Below are 24,530 nucleotides of genomic sequence, written 5' to 3'. Positions count from 1 at the left end.
ATGAAGGTGAAAGAAGAGACTGAAAAAGCTGGCTTAAAATTCAACATTCAAATAACTAAGATCATGGCATCCAGTCCCATCACTTCATGGAAAGCAGATGGGAAACAATGGAAACAGTGACAGACTTTCTTTTCTTGGCCTCCAAAATCACTGTAGATGGTGACTGCAGCCATGAAATTAAAAGATGCTTACTCCTTGGAAGAAAAGCTATGATCAACCTAGACAGCATATTAAAAAGCAGAGACATTATGTTGCCAACAAAGGTCTGTCTAGCCAAAGCTATTGTTTTTCCAGTAGTCCTATATGGATATGAGAGCTGGACCATAAAGAAAGCTGAGCACCAAAGAACTGACGCTTTTGAACTGTGTTGTTGAAGACTCTTGAGAGTCCCTTGAACTGCAAGGAGATCAAACCAATCAGTCCTAAAGAAAATCAACTTTGAATATTCATGTGAAGGACTGATGTTGAAGCTGAAGCTTCAACACTCTGGCCACCCGATGTGAAGGGCTGACTCATTAGAAAAGACCCTGATGCTGGGAAAAATTGAAGGTAGGAGGAGAAGGGGACAACAGAGGATGAGATAGTTGAATGGCATCACTGAACTCAATGGACATGAGTTTGAGCAAGCTCCAGGAGTTGGTGATGGACAGGGAGGCCTGGCGTACTGCAGCCCATGGGGTCACAAAGAGTCTGACATGACTGAGGGACTGAACTGAAGTGAAACAATGATCCTATAAGGCAAAGAGATGAGTCAGCTTGTTGATTCCCAAAAGCGAATGAGCTCTAATAATCTTGTGTGTCCTTGAATATGAGCTATAAAAAAAGGATGCTGTCATTTAGTTAAAAGAGTTTGAATAGAAACAGAGAGAGAGAGAGTAATGGTTTATCTATTGAGGTATTTAAAATAGAATCGGGTAATTGTTGAATTATATTAACAACACAAAAGGAATCTGTTAGGAGATTAAAGGAAGTTTGAGAGAAGGTTTTTAAAGCAAGCAAGACAGCAGCTAATTCAGAAGCTGCGGGGAAGCTTGGGGGCTGGTAAAGGAAAAAGTTCCATCCTGAGGTTTCCTTCCAGGTTACTATTCCTTGAGTTTGATTATCATTAGGAATAGGATGTTTAGAGATAACAGGATGTAAAGAAAAGGCCACGAATTATAAAATAGAAATTCTTTTATCCATCAGCAAGCTGTAAATACATTTCCCTGTACAATCTGATATGGCAATTTGAAATTATTCCTTAGTTTGATATGACTCCACATTTTCCTTAGGTAATCCCATATAAATTGTGGATCTGAGTCAGTAAGGCAACAGAGACATAAGCATCCTTGCTGTAGTAAATGTTTTGCCTGCAGATAGGTAAGAGCATGGTATTTTGGTTGATTAGGATTGAAGGAGTCTTTTGGGCCTAGAAAAGAGAACAATAGTCTCAAAGTCCCCTTGCTGAATCATCTAACTTCGGAGAAAACAAAGTATAACTTTAGTTCCACCCTGATGCTCCAGGCCGGTTGCATCTATCTGGGACTTATCACCCCCTATCTGGAAACCTACCACCCCCTACACCCACCCAGAAGACTTACCACCCCCTGCCCAACTACAAATGTCATCTCAACAAAAGAATACTCAAAATATCCCACCTGATTGACGTTTCCCTTATCACTTCCACAAACCTCCCTATAAGTATGAAGCCTCCCTGTTCCCTCTTGGCGCTCAGCCTGGTCATTAGGCTGACTGTCGCCCCTCCTTGCCTAAATAAAGGCAACCTACTTCTGTTGAGGTCCTCTTTCCTTTTCTGCCTCGCTGGAACTATGCCTTACAAGGATAATGTAGCCATTCAATGATTTTTATCTCTTTAGATATGATTAGGGCAAGTATTACTGTAAGAGTATGTTGTATAGAAAGAAGAATCAGTGAAAAATGAAGTGAAGGAACACGCCTGTCAAGGAAATGTTTAACATAAGCAGTGCTAATTGTTGTAATAAACTATAATGTTGAGGAGAAAAACAGCGGTGTGAGGTAGGGTCTTCATTTCTCAGTAATAATTGAAAAAAAGAAGCATTGCATATGTTGGGATGCCTACACTAGGTCACATCCAATTTAAATGACCCAAGAATTGCTATAAAGAATGAAGTGTTAGTGGTTCTAGAACCTTGAAAGAAAATTGTAAACGAGTAATTGTTTTTGTAAAATTTGAAAGCCAAGATGTTTCCACAGGAGTATTTGTTGGATTTTCTCTGGAGCTATTATTAACCCCTGTGAATCCAAATCTGTAATGAAGAGAGAATTTCTGTTAATTTTTGTGGCAAAGAGTGAGATAAAATAATGTCATCCATATAATGATAAATATAGACATCGGGAAACTGTCATAACGGTTGTACAATTAGAACCTTGGAAGAAAGGTCATGCATTTTTAGAATTAATCTGGGTCTGCTGCTGCTGCTGCTAAATCGCTTCAGTCGTGTCCGACCGTGTGACCCCATAGACGGCAGCCCACCAGGCTCCCCTGTCCTTGGGATTCTCCAGGCAAGAACACTGGAGTGGGTTGCCATTTCCTTCTCCAATGTATGAAAGTGAAAAGTGAAAGTGAAGTCACTCAGTCGCGTCTGACTCTGTGCGACCCCACGGACTGTAGCCTACCAGGTTCCTCAGTCCATGGGATTGTCTAGGCAACAGTACTGGAGTGGGTTGCCATTTCCGTTTCCATAATGTGGGGCATTTAGAGTCAATTAGCATAGTCCAAAGTTGCATTCATAGATTCAAATCCTCCTTTCCTAATTTCTATCTCTGCTGGGGCACAAAATAAGGCAAGAGTAATAATTGTGCAAGTTTTGTCCCATTCTCTACTGTTTGATAAAAGTATGTGAGAGAGCCATAATTTGAATATTGCCTGTGTAATCAGAATCAATTACCCCTAGTAAAATATGAATACCTTTCATAGTTATGTTCAAGTGGCATAAAATAATTCTAACTATACCTTTAGGTAAAGGGCTATCAACTTCCATAGGGATACATTTAACTTCACCAATAATACCAAAAGTACAACTTTCAGTAATAACAAGGTCCAATCCTGCAGTGCTGGTTGTGGCAGTGTTTAAATCCAAGATTAGTTTTCATTTTGAGCCGTCTTGGTGTTCAGAAAGGGATTGTTTGGATTCCATTCTGGGGTTTTCACGTCTGAAGTCTGTATTTTGCTTGTCCTCTATTCCTGATGCAGGGCCTGGGTTTGACCCCACCGGTGGTTTCCTGACAGAACCTGTCCCTTATTATCGAATTTGGAATGGCATTGATTAGCCAAATGGAAACACTTATTGCAACGAGGACATTTTGAGAAGGTTTCTTTTGACCAGATGGCAGTTTTTTTGTATATCTCAGATTTTCCACAGTTAAAACATTGTTGAGGAGTTAACGCAGTGGCTAGCATAGCAGCTTTGTGGAATTCTGTTCCTATATTTTGAAAGGCTTTTATCATTTCTGCTATATTAGTTGCTGGCAAATTACAAATGGGCTGCAAGACTCCGTCACAATCTTCATTTGAATTTTCATAAGCTAGTTGTAATGTTAGTGCATTCCGAGCCTCCAAATTTTCAATCCGTTGGTCAATAGCATTTTGCAGTTTTTCTACAAGCTCATGTAAGGTTCATTTGCTCCTTTTCTTATAGTAGAAAAGGATCACTGTGGGATGGTAAGATCAGGTAAATGAAGCCAAGTTTTATGAGCCGCTTCAGAGGACATTAAATTGGGCCTTAGGAAGCATCACTATGAACAAAGCTACGGGAGATGATGGAATTCCAACTGAGCTATTTCAAATCCTAAAATATAAAGGTGTTAACATGTTTCACTCAATATGGCAGCAAATTTGGAAAACTCAACAGTGGCCACAGGACTGGAAAAGGTCAGTTTTCATTCCAATCCCAAAGAACAGCAATGACAAAGATTACCGCACAATTGCACTCATCTCACACACTAGCAAAGTAATGTTCAAAATTCTCCAAGACAGGCTTCAGCAGTACATGAACCAAGAATTTCCACTTGTTCAAGATGAATTTAGAAAAGGCAGACAAACCAGAGAGCAAATTGATAACATCCACTGGGTCATAGAAAAAGCAAGATAATTCCAGAAAACATCTATGTCTGCTTCATTGATGACTCTAAAGCCTTTGGCTGTGTAGATCATGAGAAACTGTGGAAAATTCTTACAGAGATGGGAATACCAGACCACCTTACTGGCCTCCTGAGGAACCTGTATGTAGGTCAAGAAACAACAGTTTCTAACAACAGTTAGAACCACAATGGGACAATGGACTGCTTGCAAACTGGGAAAGAAATAAGTCAAGGCTGTATAATATCACCCTGTTTATTTAACTTATATGCAGAGTACATTATGTGAAATGCCAAACTGGATGAAGCACAAGCTGGAATCAAGATTGCTGGAAGAAATATCAATAACCTCAGATACTCAGATGACACCATCATAATGGCAGTAAGTGAAGAAGAACTAAAGAGCCTCTTGATGAAAGTGAAAGAGGAGAGTGAAAAAGCTGGCTTAAAACTCAGAATTAAAAAAAATAAGATCATGGCATCCAGTCCCATCAATTCATGGCAAGTACTTGGAGAAACAATGGAAACAGTGACAGACTTTATTTTCTTGGGCTCCAAAATCACTGCAGATAATGACCACAGCCATTAAATTAAAAGACACTTGCTCCTTGAAAGAAAAGCTATGACAAATCTAGACTGCCTTTTAAAAAGCAGAGACATTACTTTGCCAACAAAGGTCCATCTGGTCAAAGTTATGGTTTTCCCAGTAGTCACATATGGATGTGAGAGTTGGACCATAAAGAAGGCTGAGCACCCAAGAACTGATGCTTTTGAACTGTGGTGTTGGAGAAGACTCTTGAGACTTCCTTAGACTGCAAGATCAAACCAGTCAATCCTAAAGGAAATCAACCCTGAATACTCATTGGAAGGACTGATGCTGAAGCTGCAGTTCCAAAACTTAGGCCACCTGATGAGAAGGGCTGACTCATTAGAAAAGACCCTGATGCTGGGCAAGATTGAAGGCAGGAGGAAAAAGGGAACAAAAGAGGATGAGATGATTGAATGGCATCACTGATTCAATGGACGTGAGTTTCAGCAAGCTCCAGGAGATGGTAAAGGACAGGGAACCAGTCCCAGGACTGGTGTGCTGCAGTCCATGGGGTCACAAAGAGCTGGACATGACTGAGCGACTGAGCAACAATGAACAGCAGCAATGAGGAAACACTGGTTTATAACATTATATAAATGTCACATGCACAGCATCATATGTCTACTTTTGTGTACAGCACGATGGGCTAACTACCAAAATTTTACTTTCCATCTGTCACCATGTAATTGATCCCCTTTACCCATTTGCCTTCCTTCCCACTGCTTCTCCTCTGATAATCACCACTACTCTGTTCTAGGTTTCTATTTATGTGTACATTTTTGTTTGGGTTCATTTCTTCTGTTATTTCATTTGTTTGTGGGGTTTTTAATCCACATTAAAAGTTTTTAAAATGAAAAATATCAACTCATAGGTAAGACCCTATTGAGGATATAATGGGATTGTCTCAAATCACACATGTCATGTTTTAGAAACTGTAACATCTAACTTTATATTTAATTTAACATATATATACCATACAAATGGAAATAGGTATTAATATTATAGTCATAAAAAGAGAGAACTGTGTCTCACTAAAACATTGAATATAATATTTCATTTTAAAAAGCATCATAAACCATTGTAATTTTATGACATATATTTTATCTGAACACCAAGTATTTTAAATTTTTTCAGTGTAAAGCCATTATCCAAGACCTCGTCAAGATTTACTATATGCAATTTTTTTTCCTCTTTTTCCTTTTATTGAAGTAAGGTTGATGTACAACATTATGTAAGCTGGTGCAGTTAAATTGCCCCCTTCCCCTCTCTCCTCCTACTGGTAACCATTAATTTGTTTTTTATATTTCTGAATCTGTTTTTTTTTTGTTATACTCATTAGTTTGTTGTATTTTTTAGGTTACACATATAAGGCAATATTTTTCTTTCTCAGATTTATTTCATTTAGCATACATTCAGTTCAGTTCAGTTCAGTTCAGTCGCTCAGCCGTGTCCAACTCTTTGCAACCCCATGAATCATAGCGCGCCGGGCCTCCCTGTCCATAACACCCAGTAAATCCATCCATGCTTTTGCAAGTGGCAAAATTTCAATCTTTTTTTATGGCTTAGTAGTATGCAATTATGTATTTATACACCACATCTTCTTTATCCCTACATCTGTTGATGGAAGTATAAGTTGCTTCCATATCTTGACAACTGTAAATGCAGATGTGAACATTGGAGTGCATGTATCTTTTTAAATTAGTGTTTCTTTTTTTTCAGCCATATACCCAGGAGTTGAATCGCTGGGTCATGTGACAGCTTTATTTTTAGTTTTTTGAGGAATTTCCAGTCTTTTCCACACTGCCTGCACCAATTTACATTCCCAACAACAGTGTAAAAGAATTCCCATTTCTCCATATCCTTGCCAACATTTATTATTTGTGTTCTTTTTGAGTATAGCCATTCTGACAGGTGTGTGGTGATGTCTCTGCTTGGTTTTGATTTCTATTTCCCTGATGGTTAGAGATATTGAGCATCTGTTCATGTGCCTATGGACCAACTGCATGTCCTGCCCTCTTTGGAGAACTGAATATCTCCATGTAAAGGAATGAAATTAGGACATTACTAACACTATATACACAAATAAACTCAAAAAGAATTAAAGAACTAAATGTAAAACTATAAGCCATAAAACTCCAAGAAGAAAAAAAGAGCACTCTTTGACATAAACCATAGTGATTTTTTGGGAGGGGATTTGTCTCCTGAAGCAAAAAAGCTAAAACTTACAATAAGCAAATGAGAACTAATTAAACTTAAAAGCATATCAAAGGAAATCATTAAAAAGGGGAGGGGGGAACAGCCTATGGAATGGAAGAAAATATTTGCAAATGATATGAATGATAAGAGTTAATATCCAAATAAGTAAATAGCCCATACAACTCAATATCAAAAAAGCAAGCAACATGATTTGAAAATGAGCAGAAGAGGTTTAATACATTTAATTTATATATACCAACCCATAAAATAGCATTTATGTCCTCCTTGAGAGGGCATAGTGTCAACAGAACTGAGAAAAAGATTCAGAAAAGTCTCTAGGTTTTATGTTGGAATTATCAGTAAGATTAGTTGCTACTTATTGAAATATTTAACCTTCATAGTTATTTCTTATTTTTTTAGGGTAATATATAGACCCAATGCTGTGTTTCCTTCATTACTCACTGTGTGTCTGCAAAAATTATTACAAAATACATTTTATTGTTAAAGCACTCAATATTGTAAAATTTTATTTAAACATTAACTCTTATTGCTTTAATCTTAAAGAAAATGGGAGCTATTTGCAGTCCTCATCCAAGGATTCCCTCAGTCACAGAACATGTAGGCTCTACTGTTTTGTTTACTGATTTGAATCAGCATTCCAAAATACCCCATATATTCAGAAGCTAGCATTTAACAGTCATTGGAAGGACACCATTGTGTACAGTGTATTAAAATTTTTAAATAGTATGGCATGAGTCTTAATTATATATCTACCTAATCTATCTATTTATCTATATCTAGAAACATATTGAAACATACTTGACTGTGTGTGATTTCTATAGTGTATCTCTTATAAGAAATAATTATCTCCCCTCAGCAGCACCACACAGTCCCTCACAACATTACCTAGAAATTTTTTCAACATTTACATCTCTAGGGATTTAAAATCTTCTTTTAGTATAGTAGTCATAGGTGTTGTTGTTTCTTCTTCCATCTTGCTTTTCTTATGTCACCAAAGGTACAAAACACCTAGTGCATGATTGGCAGTAGCATAGAAAATGCAGAGACAAATAGTAAAAGTAGTTGGAAAACTCCATTAACATGCTAACTAACTACCTGTCATGGCTTAAGTCCAAGACTCAGACACCTGCTCCCCATGTGTCAACCTCTGGGAAAAGGCTTCTCCAGATATTTCAGGGTAAATGCTTCACTGACATCTGTGAACACTCAGTTATGCAGCGATAATACAAGATTATTCAAGAAATTTCTTTCCTTTCCAAGTACCTTTCTGAAAGCGTTCTTCATGTCCTTATTCCTGAGGCTGAAAATGAGAGGGCTGAGGAAAGGAGTGATGACAGTGTAAGGAACTGCTATGAGTGTGTCATCTCCCCCTGATGCTTCTGGTTTCAGATAAGCAATAGATGCAAAACCAAAGTGGATAATGACCACCGTGAGGTGGGAGGCACAGGTAGAAAAGGCCTTCTGCTTGCCCTCAGCCGAAGGGATTTTGAGGACAGTGGAAAGAATGAACACATAAGTGAGGATGATGACCAGGAAGGTGCCCATCAAACCTGACACTGACATCACTGTTACAATGTATTCCTTGAGGTCACTATCTAGACAGGACAGCCTCACAACAGCTCGCATATGACAAAAGAAGTGTTTGACAAGGTTGGGGTTGCAGAAAGAGCCCCTGAATATCAATGCAGTCTGTATCACAGAGATAAAGAAGCCAACAATCCAAGCAGAGGCCACAAGTTTTCCACACATTATGTTGGTCATAAGCAAAGGATATCTGAGAGGGTTGCAGATGGCCAGGAAGCGATCATATCCCATCACAGTAAGAATCATACAATTAGTGCCACCAAGTCCCAAGAAGAAACACATTTGCAAACCACAACCTATGTAAGAAATGCTTCTGTCCTTGGCCAGGAGATCTGCCAGCATCTTGGGGAAAATAGTCAGTGTGTAGCAGGTCTCAGAGAAAGAGAGTACACTAAGGAAGAGGTACATGGGTGTGTGGAGACATCTGTCCACCCAAGTTAGACCCATAATGGCCAGATTACCTGTGAGGGTGGGAACGTAGAGGCAAAAGAAAACCACAAAGAGGAATGTCTGTGCATGTGGATAAACTGAAAAACCAACAAGAATGAACTCTTTCAGGATTGTCTGGTTGATCTTCATCATGTGAAGTTCTGAAATCCAAGGAATCAAAAAATTCAATTTTCCATTATTCTCTGCAGTTTTGATGTGAATAAAACAGATGATCAAATTTGCAGTTACCAATTGATTTTATATTTTGTTTGACAAAACAAGATGTGTATGTAGGTCATATTTTCTCCTGTCTGTTCATGTGTTTCTTCTTTATTAAGCCACCACTACTAATTACTTACTATGACTTTTTCTGCCCTATTTTTTAAAGTTTATTGACTAATAGTAAAAAAAGAACAAAAAATACTCTAAATGCTGTCCAAATGAAGGAAATTCATGTGCATGAGGTGAGTTGCATTTGGATCTGATTCTAAACCATGAAAAAATTACCAAGTAGTTAATTGACATAATCAGGATCTGACATAGCAACTTGTACTTATAATATTGTCTGTAAACAGCTAGTAAGTGAAGTCTGATAGTTATTTGGAATTTGGGGACAGTATTTGAACAATGGCTTACAGTTATAACAGAAGGTCAAAGTCTTCTTGAAGAAGACATTTAGGTCCTGAAATACTAAAGGAAAAGAAATAGCAAGCTCTCTTTCCTCCCCTCTGAAGGACCCTTAGGATGAATTTTGCTTAGTTTGTGGATGATGTTACTAAGCAGACATTTTATGCAACTATAGTTCAAGTGGAAAGAGACATTTTGTTCATTTCTTCAATGTAAAGTTCAGCATATGCAAAAAAAGACAAATTCTAGTGATTTTGTATATTTCTTGATAATTCTACATCAGATTTAATCTCATCCTCTTTAAAATTCCATGTTTGTCCTTATAGTTAAATATTCCCTTATGTTTATATGACCTTGAACTATGTTTTTTCTTAACCACATGCTAACATATTTAAAAACTCATTTATAGAGCCTACATTTTGCCAAATTGGTTTGTATATTTATTCAGTTTACTCTTCAATCTGTATAGGTTAAGTGCCTAGGAGAAATATAAAATGTGTAGGACAGCTGTAATTTTTTTCTTAATTTACATTTCAAATTTATAAATGTAAATTTTATAATTTAAAAATTATTTTTTAAAAAATACATACTTTAAAAATAAGATTATTGTTTCTATGAAGTGTCACAATTGTAACTGGAGTCAAGCTGTTTTAACCTTAGTGGTATATTATTTTCATTTATCAATGCTTTCACCTTGAAGAAAGAGATATTGATTTCCAATAAATCTTCAATGAGCAGATTATTTTAAAAGTGTTGAATCTCAAAACAATGTTTGTTTTACTTTATTATTCAGCACTGTATAGCATGTGATCTTGGGCACAGAGATGAACAGACTTTCCATTGTTCCTTAGATTTGGTTCAGGCAGAGATTAAGCATTTTCAGGGTAGAATCTTGCTGGTCACTGAAAGTCAGAAAAGGCAGTAGGAAAATGGCCTAAATTACAAATGTTTCCATAAATAATTCACAACATATGGACTCTACCTTATAGGTCCCTTGGATTCCTTTGTCCTCTTGGACCTGACAAGACCTTTATTCTTTCATAGTCACACATGAGTCCCCTGACCTAATCTTGTCTATGAACCCTTTCATCTTTCCCATTTCCCTCTCTCGCTGTATCTACACTTTATCTGTGAGCAATTATCTCCCAAAAGGTAAACTATTTTTCTGTCTTCTTGCCTAAGAACTTATTATCTGGGGCAGTGTCTATAGGTTCCTTTGGTTTTTTTCATGAGACCTTTAAGTAACCCTCTTCAGTATCCAAACTCCATGTGAGTGTCCTTCACATCCAATTCCACATTTGAAGATCATTGTTTCATTTCTCTCTATAAGCATCTTTCTGAAGGATTCTAACTGGTTAAGAACAAAATCTCCCCCAGTCAGAAAATACTTGGTCTTTCTGTTGATCCCTAACATATTATGAAAAATTCTTTCCACCAACAGAGCTATTTACACACTAAGGTTCTTAAATTCACATGACTCTTCACAATAACTCTATAAGAAAGGCAATTATATGGATTGTGGAATTAAAATTCACTAAGTTCCCCCAAACAGAAAAAGTATATTAGCAAAATAAGAAGTTGTTTTAGTAGGTGATCTCCTTGGTGCAAAGCCCAAAAGTTTTTTCTGTCATACTATCTGCAAAACAGTGTGATTTCATACAATAGGCCATATTTCCTCCAAGACAGCCCAGAAAGGTTGTTTTCAGAGTTTAAAGTTCAGAAGCATTTTGAAAATGCAAAGAATAATTGATACAAATTCCAGGCCAGGTTCTTTCTTATCTAGTTTTTACCCAATTGTGTAGTAAATATCTACTTGGCTAACCATCAGAAATAAAATATGAATGTCAGACTCTCCTTCTACTTTTGGCATATTCTGAATGTGTGTGTATATGTGCGAATGCGGTGAAGTTATCATATCCCATCCAATTCTCAGTTCTCTCTGAAGTTATTGCAAAATCAACCTGTCTCAAATTTAGTTTGCCATATAGATCCACACTGACAGAAGAAATATACACCCTTTTCAAAGTCAAAGAGAAATGGTAATTTGAAGAAAATGGTAGTGACGATTAGTCATGAAGAAAAGGGAGTCAAACCATCTAGAATAATTTCCTACCTTGTGTATTTTATCATGGCTCCAATGCCAATTCACTATTATAGTTATATTCTTCCAAGAAAGCCTTCACATAGTTGGAAGTATGCATTGTTCTTCACTCAAAAGAGGAAAAGATCAATTTAGTATGAAAATTACTGGTCAAAGGCTCTGGACTCTTAACTGTGTCACTGTTAGTTAAGTGAACCTGGGAAAGCCCTTGCATCTTCTGAGTTTCCCCACCTGGGAAGTGAAAGAAGAAATCCTGACTTTGTGTGCATCAGTTTTCTATGGTCCAGAGTTTTTGACAAGACATGTGAGGTTAGGCCACATTTGCAATGATCAGTTCCCAACACTCACTAAATTGCAGTGGCTTAGAGCCTTTACTTCTAACGCTTTAGAGATATTACCTGATAATTGCCAGGGCTTGAGATTCCTGAGCTCTAGAGGTTTGTTTGGTTCTGCTTAAGAGACTCTCAGGGATTTCTTTCTTCTTTCATCAGAAGGAGGAAAAGAACTCTCTCACTCAACTTTTTAATTTGCTCTTATTAGTTTCAGGACTTTGTGTAACATGTGACTAATAAAACTCTTCTGGGAATCTCTGGGGATTTAAAACTTTCATCAGTGTTCATATTCTACCCATAACCAAGGCTTCCTGCTACTTCATTAGTTTTGTTTTATCAGAGAGGGAAGTCAACTGCATCCCTAGTACTCATTCCATTAACTTTTCCACTCACCATAAAAGGTGCTTTCCCTCTATTCATCAACTCCTTTCCTCTGTGGACAAAAACTATTGCCTGCCATTTCAGTAAACAAAGAATATTGTCTGCCTTTCTGATAAACAAGGAATGTTGCTAGTCATCATACCTTCAAGCTATTACCACTGAACTGCACCCTAAGGGGAATGCAAAATGGTGAAAGGCAGGATGCTGGTCCTTACCATAGATAGAAAGCCACTAAAATAATTGATTTTAGATGTCCTGTATTTCTGTGATTAGCAGTAATTTTTTGGTGTTCAACTACATGTTTTCTATAGCAAGAAAGCTCTTATATATCCTGGCTTCTTCCTTACTTTTGGGAAGTTACTCAGAGTTATCTGAAAAATTGTATCCTGGCCTATCATCTTTAGAAAGGCCATTGAATAAAAAATTAATGTACTTAAATCAGAATTTATTTCTCTCAGACAACAGTCTTATGACAAGCAATCCACAATTTGCAAGGTTGATATGGTAATAGCTTCACGAGGTTATACAAGCCCTTGAGAACTGGTGAATTGGTTCTTCCATCCTTAAGATAAGCCTTCCACTGCTGAATCCATAGTATCTGGTTTTCTGTTCATAGCCATCAGTAAATCAGAAAGAGAGAGACATCATTCTTAAGGGATAAACCTAGAAGTTACACCTATCATTTAAGCTTATATTTTATTGGTCAGAACTTACTTTGCCAAGCTTGGCAACAAAGGAGGCTAAGAATATAGAAACTACTGTATTTGACCGTCTGTGTACCCTGCTATAATTTCAGAGGATTCTGTTATTTAAAATATTGAGAGAATAATTTCAATCACTTGCTATAGGTCTACTCAGTTGACAGTTCCTTTCTGTGGTAGTTTTGGAATTTTTTGTCTTTTTAGGAATCTGTCTATATTATCTAACTTATCTAATTTATTACTCTGCAAATGTTCATAATATTTACTTATAATTCTTTTCATTTCTGGAAGTTCAGTAACAATATCATTTCTGAGTCCCAGAATTTAAATTATCTGAGTTTTTTTTTTTTTTTTTTTTTTGGTCTCGGTCAGTTGAGCAAATGTTTATCAATTTTGTTGATCTCTTTTTGATCTCTTGTTAAAAATAAAAAGAAGCAGCTTTTGGTTCCATCGACTTAAAAGTTTTTCTCTTATCCTACTATTTAAAATGTTTTCCTCTAAATTTTACTCCCCCCCCACCCCCCGCTTCTATTTGCTTTAGGTTTACTTTGCTATTTTCACACTGTCTTACGGTATAAGATTATGTTGCTTATTTGCCATCTTTCTTCATTTTAAATACAGGTATATATCATTGTAAATTTCCTTCTAAGCACTGCTTTAGCTGAATCCCATAAGTTTTATTATGTTGTGTCCTTATTTTTGCTCATCTCGAAGTGTTTTCTAATTTCTCCTATGATTTCTTTTCAGAACTGTTGGCTATTTAAGATTGTGCTGCTTACTTTTCACATACTTGTGAATTTCCCTATTTCCTTGTGTTATTGATTTCTAATTTCACTCCATTGTGATTTTAATTTCTCTCCATCCACTCCATTTCTAATTTTCACTCCAAAATCCTACACACTTTATAGATTTGTATCCTTTTAACTTTATAGACTTGTTCTATGCCCTATGACTATGGTCTATCTATGTCGCTCATAGACTCAACAAGAATGTCTTCTCTGCTGTTGTTGGTTGTATCTGTTGGTAGATCTCTTTACATTTACACTGGGCTTCCCTGGTGGCTCAGATGGTGAAAGACTCTGCCTGCAGTGCAGCATACTTGGGTTCAACCCCTGGGCCAGGAAAATCCCCTTGAGAAGGAAATAGCCACCCACTCCAGTATTCTTGCCTGGAGAATTCAATGGATTGAGAAGTCTGGTGGGCTATAGTCCATAGGGTTGCAAAAAGTCAGACACAAATGAGTGTTAGTGTGTTAGTTAACACACTTCACATTTACCCTACTTGAGTTTGTTGAGCTTCTTGGATGTGTAGATGTATTTTTCAATAAATGTGGGTAGTTTTCAGCCACTATTTCTTTAATTTTTTTCTCTTCCTTTCTCTTTTCTGTTTCTGGTACTCATTTAAATTTTGGTATATTTAATGGTGTCACACATTTCTCTGAGTATACTTTTCTTCATTCTTTTTTCTCTCTAATCTTTGAATTATATAATCATTATTAATCTAACTTCAGGTTCACCATTTTTTTCTTCAGCTAGTTTAAATATATACATATTTTTTTTCTTTTTAAAAAATTTATTTATTTTAATTGGAGACTAACTACTTTACAATATTGTAATGGTTTTTGCCATACATTGATATGAATCAGCCATGGGTTGAGCATATCTCAAACAATTTTTTAAAACAACTTTTACTGAAGTGTAGTTGGTTTACATTGTTGTGTTAGCTTCAGGTGTATAACAATGTGAATCAGTAATACATATACATATATCCACTCTTTTCTTAGATTATTTTCCCATATAGGGCATTACAGGGTATTGAGTAAATTTTCTTGTGCTATACAGAAGGTTCTTATTAGTTATCTATTTCAAATATAGTAGCTTATATATGTCAGTCTCAATCTCCCAATATATCCCTCTCCCATACACTTATAACCATAAATTTATTTTCTATTATACATCTGTGACTCTACTTCTGTTTAGTAAATAAAGGTATTTATTTACACCATTTTTTTTAGATTCCACATATAAGCAATATATATTTGTCTTTTTGTATCTAACTTCCTTTACTCAGTATGACAATCTCTACATACATACATGTTACTGGAAATGACATTATTTTTTTGTGGCTGAGCAATATTCCATTGTACATATGTATCACATCTTCTTTATCTATTTCTTTGATGTTGTACATTCAGGTTGCTTCCATATCCTGGATATTGTAAACAGTGCTACAATGAACATTGTGAGGTTTACACATTCTTAAAGTATGGTTTTCTCCAGGTGCATGCTCAGGAGTGGGATTGCTAATAATATTGTAGCTCTATTTTTGGTTTTTTTTTTTGTGTGTGTGTGTGTGTTTTTTTTTTTTTTAAGGAAACTCTGTACTGTTCTTCATAGTGGCCACCATAAGAAATTCTTTAAAAACATCTGTTACTGTACTTTTAAAATCAAGTATTTCCATTTGGGCTATCTTAAATTTCTATTTTATTTATTGGTAATATATTTGATCAATATTATTATGATACTTTTATTTACTTCTTTATTTGTTTTAGTTTTTAACTATATTTATTCAATAACATGATGACTTTGAAGTTTTTGACTTTTCAGTATACCATCCAGTCACACTCACAGGAAGTTCCTGTTGCCTGATTTCTTTTCTGGTAATATGTGATACATTTCTTCTTTTTCCCGTGTATCTTATTTTTTGTTGTTGTTGGAAACTGGATATTTTAGATAATATATTGAAGAAACTTTGTTTATTGCCCCACCCCCTTACACACACCTGGGCCTTATATTTGTTATTTTTTTTTATATTTGTTTGGTGACTACCTTGATTATTTTAGTGAAATTTCTCCTTCCCAGCCTTTTACAGTGTTAGTTCTCTGATGTTGCTTATCAGGGGCAGAGTCTTAGTTATGCCCACATTCACTCTGGGATGAATGGTTTTGTTAACACTCACTTTGGATGTCCTTTTTTTGGCCTTATGCACCTGTTAGCCTACTGAATGCTCTATCATTTACAACTCTGCCCTAGAACATAAATTGTTCCATGGAAGAATAAAACAAAATTCAGTCTCCTATGAAGGAATGAGTTTCCTTGGTGGGTCTGATGGTAAAGAATCTGCCTGCAATGGCGAACACCTGGCTTCGATCCCTGTGGGAAGATTCCCTGGAGAAGGAAATAGCTACCAGTATTCTTGCCTGTAGAATTTCATGGACAGAGGAGCATGAAGGAATGATTTTTCAAGGAGGACTCTTAGTTATCCTTTTCCCCCTGTTTAAAGAGCTTTTTAAATGAGGCTGAGATATTGAAGTAGAGACATCTTGTCTGGGGACATTCAGCAACAATATGACTGAAGCCTCTAGAAATCCTTTATGGGAAGGGAGTCACTTGAGTATGTAGACAAAGAATATCTCTTGTCAATTCATTAAACAGAGGATGTTGTGGTCACCAAGCCATTTACCTCTGTAGCCACCCTATTAGTACACTCTGAAGGGAACTCAGGATGGAAATAAACAGGCCGTCTAGTATCAGGAAGTCAGCCATGGCAGCTAACCCTAATGGTGCACCCTAATGGAATTCAGGAAAGAGAAAAACTGGCCCTAGATACTTAAGGTGTATATCAAAGGAATAATCTCCATGAGACTAAACTCTTTCATCTTCTCATACATAGAAACATTATAAATTCATTTACTTGAGGAGCCATTTTTCTCTAATTAACGGAAGTCTTTTGATATTCCAACTTCCTTTTTTTGCATAAACTTCTACATATCCTGAGTACTCCCTTATCTCTTCAGAACAGGTAGAACAGCTACCTGAGAGCCTATCTCTAAGGATTAAATCCTCCCTATGTCTGCCAAATAAAACATACTTCTCAACTTTTAGGTCATGCATTTTTTTTTTTATTTGACAAGTACTCTCATATATCTGTGAAAGCCTTAAGCTATGTCATATCGTGAATGTGTGCCTTTCATAAGAAGAATGTGAGTAGCCTAGAAGGAAAAACTATGTATTGTATGTTTTTGTTTTCACTGTGGCTAGGACAGTTTCTTGAATATAGTAAACATCAATACATGTAGAAGGGAGAAATTAACACTATTTACAATTAGGTAAACATCAGAAGCCATTGATCTCCTATTTTTATTCTTTCATTGATGTTATATTCTTTTTTGACAGGAGAGACTATCTTAACAGTTTCCCATTAAGGGACTTCCTTGGCATAAAAATTCAGAAAATCTAGTGAAACATTTTTCCAAAGTCCTTTAATTGTAAACTGTATCTTAGATAGTCAAAGAAACATATGGCCCAAGAGGGAAAGAAAGGTTAATATATACAGTGAATTATGTAGCTATAGTTATTCACTTTTATTATTATGTATTAATATACTGTATGAGCTTCCCATGTGGTGCTAGTGGTAAAGAACCCACCTGCCAAAGCAGGAGACATAAGAGATGTAGCTTTGATCCCTGGGTTGGGAAGATCTGCTGCAGGAGAGCATGACAACCCACTCCAGTATTCTTGCCTGGAGAATCCCCATGGACAGAGTAACCTGAGGGACTACAGTCCATAGGGTCAGAAAGAGTTGAATATGATTGAAGCAACTTGGTATACATGCAATACTATATGGGTTTACTACAAGTCATCTATCTATTCTAACACTGGTGAAAATTTGAGTAATTTTAAATTTGGTCTATTGCAAATATCACTTCTATGAATACTATTTTTATGCCTCATGGTACATGCATGCATACAATTATCTAGGGTGTAAGTCCAAGAGTAGAAAAGCTGGACCATAGGGAATGTGTATCTTCAAAATAAGTATACAATAACAAAGTATTTCCTAAAGTGACTGAACTACATTCTAAACATATACTCTAACTAGGAGCATACAAGAGTTCTTCATCAGCATTTGTTAATCCATCTTTTAAATTTTACCCATTGAAGTGGTTATGTCGTGATATCTAACTGGAGCTTTAATGTTCATTATCATGCTGACTAACAGAAGAAACATCTTTTCATAGGTTTATGGGACACTTGGATATTTTCTTTAATGAAGGATCTAGTCATATCTCTTGAACATTTTTTCATATTGTTTAGATTGTCTATTTATTTATTTAAGTTTATTTTTAGTTGGACAATAATTGCTTTACAATGTTATATTGATTTCTGCCATAAAATAGCATGAATTGGGCGTAAGTAAACATATGAACTTCCATCCCACTTCCCAACTCATCCCACCATTCTAGGTGGGCTGTCACAGAGGACCATACTGAGCCCCTTTGTTATACAGCAACTTCCCATAGCTATCTATTTTGCATATGGTAAGGTATGTTTTGGACTTCCTTGGTTTCTCAGATGCTAAAGAATTTGCCTGCAATACAGGAGACCCCAGTTCAATCCCTGGGTCAGGATGATCCCCTGGAGAAGGGAATGGCAACCCACTCCCAGAGAATTCCATGGACAGACCATGGTTCACAAAGAGTCAGACACAACTGAATGACTAACACTCACTTCTACACTACAAGGTATGTTTCAGTGTACTCTTTCAATTCATCCCACCATCTCCTTCCACTGCTGTGTCCACAAGTCTATTCTCTATGTCTACATCTCTATGAATGTCCTGCAAATAGGTTCAACAGTGCCATTTTTCTAGATTCCATATATATGCATTAATGTATGATATTTGCTTCTCTCTTGATTTACTTCACTGTGTGTAATTGTTTGTATGTTCACCCATCTCACTAAAACTGATTCAAATTTGTTCTTTTTTATGGCTAAGTAATATTCCATTTTAAATATATATATATACACATACATATTTGTGTGTGTGTGTGTGTGTGTGTATACACGCACATACCATGTCTTCTTTATCCATTCATCTGTCAGTGGACATCTAGGTTGCTTTCAGATCTGGCTATTGTAAACAGTGCAACAATGAACACTGGGGTACGTGTGTGTTTTTAAACCATGATTTTTATCAGGGTATATGCCCAGTAGTGGGGTTGCTAAATCAAATTATATTTTTATTCCTAGTTTGTTAGGGAATCTCCATACTGTTTTTCCATAGTGGCTATACCAATTTACATTCCCATCAACAGTGCAAGAGAGCTCCCTCTTCTCCACACCCTCTCCAGCATTTGTAAATTTTTTGATGATGGTCATTCTGACTGGTGTGATGTGGTACCTCATTGTACTTTTGATTTACAATTCTTTAATAAAGAGCAATATTGAATATCTTTTCAAGTGTTTATTGTCCATTTGCATGTCTTTTTTGGAAAAATGTTTGTTAGGTCTTCCACCCATTTTTTGATTGGGTTGTCTGTTTCTTTGGCATTGAGCTGCATGAGCTACTTCTGTATTTTGCAGATTAATCCTTTCTCAATTGTTTCATTTGCTATTATTATTCTGAGAGTTGTCTTTTCATCTTATTTAGAGTTTCCTTTGCTGTGCAGAAGCTTTTAAGTTTAATTAAGTTTTACCTGTTTATTTTTATTTCTATTACTCTAAGAGGTGAGTCAAAGAGAATCTTGTGGTGATTTATGTCAAAGAGTGTTCTGCTTATGTTTTGACCTAAGAGTTTTATAGTTTCTGGCTTTGCATTTATATTTTTAATCAATTTTGAATTTATTTTTCTGTATGGTGTTAGGAGAGGCTTCACTGGAGGCTCAGTGGTAAAGTGTCTGCCTGCAATGCTGGAGCAATTGGTGCTATCCTTGGGTCTGAAAGATCCTCTGGAGAAGAAAATGACAACCTACTACAGTATCCTTGCCTGAAAAATCCCAGGGACAGAAGATCCTGGTGGAATAAGGTCCATGGGGTCACAAAAAGTTGAACACAACTGAGTGACTAAGCACAAGATGGTGTTAGGAACTTTTCTAATTTCATTCCTTTACATATAGCTGTCCACTTTTCCTGACACCACTTATTGAAGAGGCTGTCTTTTCTTTATTGTATATTCTTGCCTCATTTATCAAAGATAAAATCCCCTAAGTGCATGGGTTTGTCTTTGGGCTTTCTATCTTGTTCCATGACCTAGATTTCTGTTTCTGTGCCAGTACATACTGTCTTGATGACTGTAGCTTTGTAGTATATAGTCTGAAGTCAGAAAGGTTGATTCCTCCGGTTACAATTTTTTTCGTTCCAAGATTGTTTTGGCTATTCAGGTCATTTGTGTTTGCATAAGATGTTGCAATATTTCATTATTCAAGTTCTATGAAAAACGATGTTGTCAATTTGATAGGGATTACACTGGATCTATAGATTGCTTTGGGTGGTATAGTCATTTTCACATTATTGATTCTTTCGATCCAAGTGCATGATATTATCTCTCCATATGTTTGTATCATCTTTGATTTCTTTCATCAATATCTTATAGTTTTCTGTATAAAGGTCTTATCTCCTTAGAGAAGTTTATTTCTAGGTATTTTATCCTTTTTGTTGCAATAGTGAATGGGATTGCTTCCTTAATTTCTCTCTCTCTTTTTTTTTTTTTTTTTTCATTTTCAGTGTTTAGGAATGCAAGGGATTTATATCTATTAATTTTATATCCTGAAACTTTACTAAATTCATTGATTAGCTCTAATAAATTTCTGATGACATATTTACAGTTTTCTTTATATAATATCATGTCATCTGCAGACAGTGAAATTTTCCTTCTTTTCTAATCTGGGTTACTTTTCTTTCTTTTTCTTCTCTGATTGCTGTGACTAGGACTTCTGAAACTATGATGAATCAACAGTGGTAAGAGTGGGCACCTTTTGTTCCTGATCTTAGAGAAAATGCTTTCAGTTTTTCATCACTGAAAATGTTTTCTGTGAGTTTGTCATATATTGTCTTTTTTATGTTGAGGTAGGTTCCTTCTATATCCATTTTCTAGAGACATTTTTTTTTATTCATAAATGGGTGTTGAATTTTGTCAAAAGATTTTTCTGCATCTATTGAGATGATCAAATAGTTTTTATCTTTCAATTTTTAATATGTTGTATGACATTGATTGATTTCTGTGTGTTGAAGAATTCTTGCATCCCTGGGATAAGTTCCACTTGATCATAGCGTATAATCCTTTTAGTGTGTTTTTTTATTCTGTTTGTTAGAATTCTGTTGAGGATTTTTGTATCTACATTCATCAGTGATATTGTCCTGTAATTTTCTTTTTTGTCATATCTTTGTCTGGCTTTAGTATCAGGGAGATGGTGGCCTCATAGAAAGGGTTTGAGAGTGTTTCTCCCTCTGCAACTTTTTGGATAAGTTTGAGAATAATGGGTGTTAGCTCTTCTCTAAACATTTGATAGAATTTGCCTGTGAAGTCTTCTGACTCTGGGCTTTTGTCTGTTGAAAGATTTTTGAGTGTAGTATCAATTTCAGTACTTGTGATTGGTCTATTCATGATTTCTATTTTTTTCCTGGTTCAGTCTTGTAAGACTGTACTTTTCTAAGGATTTGTCCATTTCTCTCAGTATGCCCATTTTATTGGCATATAGTTGCTCATGATAGTCACTTCTGCTCCTTTGATATTGTTCTGCTGTTTCATTTTTCTTTTCTTTTCTTTTTTTTAATATGCCCTATAAATTATGGGATCCCAGTTCATGGCCCTGAGATCAGGTGTGAGATTCTGTGGCAAGAACACTGAATTTGAGCTGCTAGAGTAATAGAGAATGTCAGGCCCCAGAAAATAGTATTCGGAGTGAGGTATCCCAAATATTCACTTCTCAATACCAAGACTCATCTACTCACCTGACTGCACACTCTACTGCTGGAAGCCTCAGGACAAATAATTAATAAAGCAAGAACACAGTCCATCAAAAAAAAAAAAAAATGAAATGGCAAAAATACATGTTACAGATGAAGGAGCAAGATAAAAATCTACAAGGCCACACAAATGAAGAGGAAATAGATAATCTTTATGAAAAATAATTTAGAGTAATAATAGTAAAGAAATTTCAAAATATCAAAAATAGAATGGAGAACATACAAGAAACATTACCACATTTAGCAAAGAGCTAGAAGAAATAAAATAGAAACAAACAACATTGAACAGCATAATTACAGAAATTAAAGACACGCTAGAAGAAATGCCTAACATAATAATTGAGACAGAAGAACAGATAAGTGAACTGGAAGATAGAAACAACCGCTGAGGAGCAGAATAAGAAACAAACAAACAAACAAAGTGAGGGCAGTCTTTGAGACTTCTGGGACAATATTAAATGCACCAACGTTTGGACTATAGGGGCCTCTGAAGAAGAAGAGTAAAAAAAATTGTATGAGAAAATATTTGAGGAGATCATAGTGAAAAATTTCCCTAACAAGAAAGGAAATAGTCACCCAAGTCAAGGAAACACAGGAAGTCTCACACAGGGTAAACCAAAGAGAAGTATGACAAGACACATATTTAAAACATAGAAGCAGCATGTGTGCTTAGTCACTAAATCATGTCTGACTCTTTATGATCCCATGACTGTTGCCCACCAGAATCATCTGTCCATGGGATTCTCCAGGCAAGAATACTGGAGTGGGTTGCCATGCCCTCTTCCAGGGGATCTTCCCAACCCAGGGATCAAACCCAGGTCTCACACACTGTTGGTGGATTTCATTACTGGTGGATTCCTTACCGTCTGAGTCACCAGTGAAGCACAGAAGCAGAATGGGAAAACAAAAAATATGACATGCAAAGGAATCCTTATAAGACGATCTGCTGACTTTTCAGCAGAAACTATACAGGCAAGAAGCAAGTGGCAGAACCTATTTATTTATTTATTTTTAAAATTTATTTATTTATTTATTTTACTTACAACATTGTATTGGTTTTGCCATACATTGACTTGAATCCGCCATGGGTATACATGTGTTCCCCATCCTAAACCCCCCTCCCACCTCCCTCCCCATCCCATTCCTCTGGGTCATCCCAGTGCACCAGCCCCGAGCATCCTGTATCATGCATCAAACCTGGACTGGCGATTCATTTCACATATGATAATTTACAGGTTTCAATGCTATTTTCCCATATCATTCCACCCTCGCCCTCTCCCACAGAGTTCAAAAGACTGTTCAATACATCTGTGTTTCTCTTGCTATCTCGCATACAAGGTTATCATTGCCATTTTCTAAATTCCATATATATGCGTTAGTATACTGTATTGGTGTTTATCTTTCTGGCTTACTTCAGTCTGTATAATAGGTTCCAGTTTCATCCACCTCCTTAGAACTGATTCAAATGTATTCTTTTTAATGGCTGAGTAATATTCCATTGTGTATATGTACCACAGCTTCCTTATCCATTCATCTGCTGATGGACACTTAGGTTGCTTCCATGTCCTGGCTATTATAAACAGTGCTGCGATGAACATTGGGGTACACGTGTCTCTTTCAATTCTGGTTTCCTCAGTGTGTATGTCTAGCAGTAGGATTGCTGGGTCATATGGCAGTTTTATTTCCAGTTTTTTAAGGAATCTCCACACTGTTCTCCATAGTGGCTGTACTAGTTTGCATGCCCACCAACAGTGTAAGAGGGTTCCCTTTTCTCCACACCCTCTCCAGCATTTATTGCTTGTAGACTTTTGGATCGCAGTCATTCTGATTGGCGTGTGTGGTTTTGATTTGCATTTCTCTGATAATGAGTGAAGTTGAGCATCTTTTAATGTGTTTGTTAGCCATCTGTATATGTTCTTTGGAGAAATGTCTGTTTAGTTCTTTGGCCCATTTTTGGATTGGGTCTTCTATTTTTCTGGAATTGAGCTGCAGGAGTTGCTTGTATATTTTTGAGATTAATTCTTTGTCCATTGCTTCATTTGCTATTATTTTCTCCCATTCCGAAGGCTGTCTTTTCACCTTGCTTATAGTTTCCTTTGTTGTTCAGAAGCTTTTAATTTGAATTAAGTCCCATTTGTTTATTTTTGCTTTTCTTTCCAGTATTCTGGAATGTGGGTCATAGAGGATCTTGCTGTGATTTATGTCGGAGAGTGTTTTGCCTATGTTTTCCTCTAAGAGTTTTATAGTTTCTGGTCTTACATTTAGATCTTTAAGCCATTTTGAGTTTATTTTTGTGTATGGTGTTATAAAGTGTTCTAGTTTCATTCTTTTACAAGTGGTTGACCAGTTTTCCCAGAACCACTTGTTAAAGAGATTGTCTTTTCTCCATTGTATATTCTTGCCTCATTTGTCAAAGATAAGGTGTCCACAGGTGCATGGATTTATCTCTGGGCTTTCTATTTTGTTCCATTGATCTGTATTTCTGTCTTTGTGCCCGTACCACATTGTCTTGATGACTGTGGCTTTGTAGTAGAGACTGAAGTCAGGCAGGTTGATTCTTCCAGTTCCATTATTCTTTCTCAAGATTGCTTTGGCTATTCAAGGTTTTTTGTATTTCCATACAAATTGTGAAATTATTTGTTCTAGTTCTGTGAAGAATACTGTTGGTAGCTTGGTAGGGATTGCATTGAATCTATACATTGCTTTGGATAGTATACTCATTTT

The 24,530-nt window shown here is 36.2% G+C and overlaps 1 protein-coding gene across 1 annotated transcript; it reads right to left on the bottom strand.

Annotated features, from left to right (window-relative positions):
- Positions 1-8,110: 8,110 nt before the first annotated feature.
- Positions 8,111-9,079, bottom strand: LOC133074453 (olfactory receptor 10X1-like). The gene has a single exon (XM_061168393.1). The coding sequence runs from the start codon at positions 9,068-9,070 to the stop codon at positions 8,111-8,113; it is 960 nt and encodes a 319-aa protein (XP_061024376.1). The 5' UTR covers positions 9,071-9,079.
- Positions 9,080-24,530: the final 15,451 nt, after the last annotated feature.

The sequence above is a fragment of the Dama dama genome, chromosome 20 (genome assembly GCF_033118175.1).
Source record: "Dama dama isolate Ldn47 chromosome 20, ASM3311817v1, whole genome shotgun sequence".
Lineage (NCBI taxonomy): Eukaryota > Metazoa > Chordata > Mammalia > Artiodactyla > Cervidae > Dama > Dama dama.
This window is presented reverse-complemented; position numbering and strand designations above follow the sequence as displayed.

What these genes read in the sequence shown, in the direction of transcription:
- LOC133074453 (XM_061168393.1), bottom strand. Translation starts at nt 9,070, where the DNA reads ATGATGAAGATCAACCAGACAATCCTGAAAGAGTTCATTCTTGTTGGT.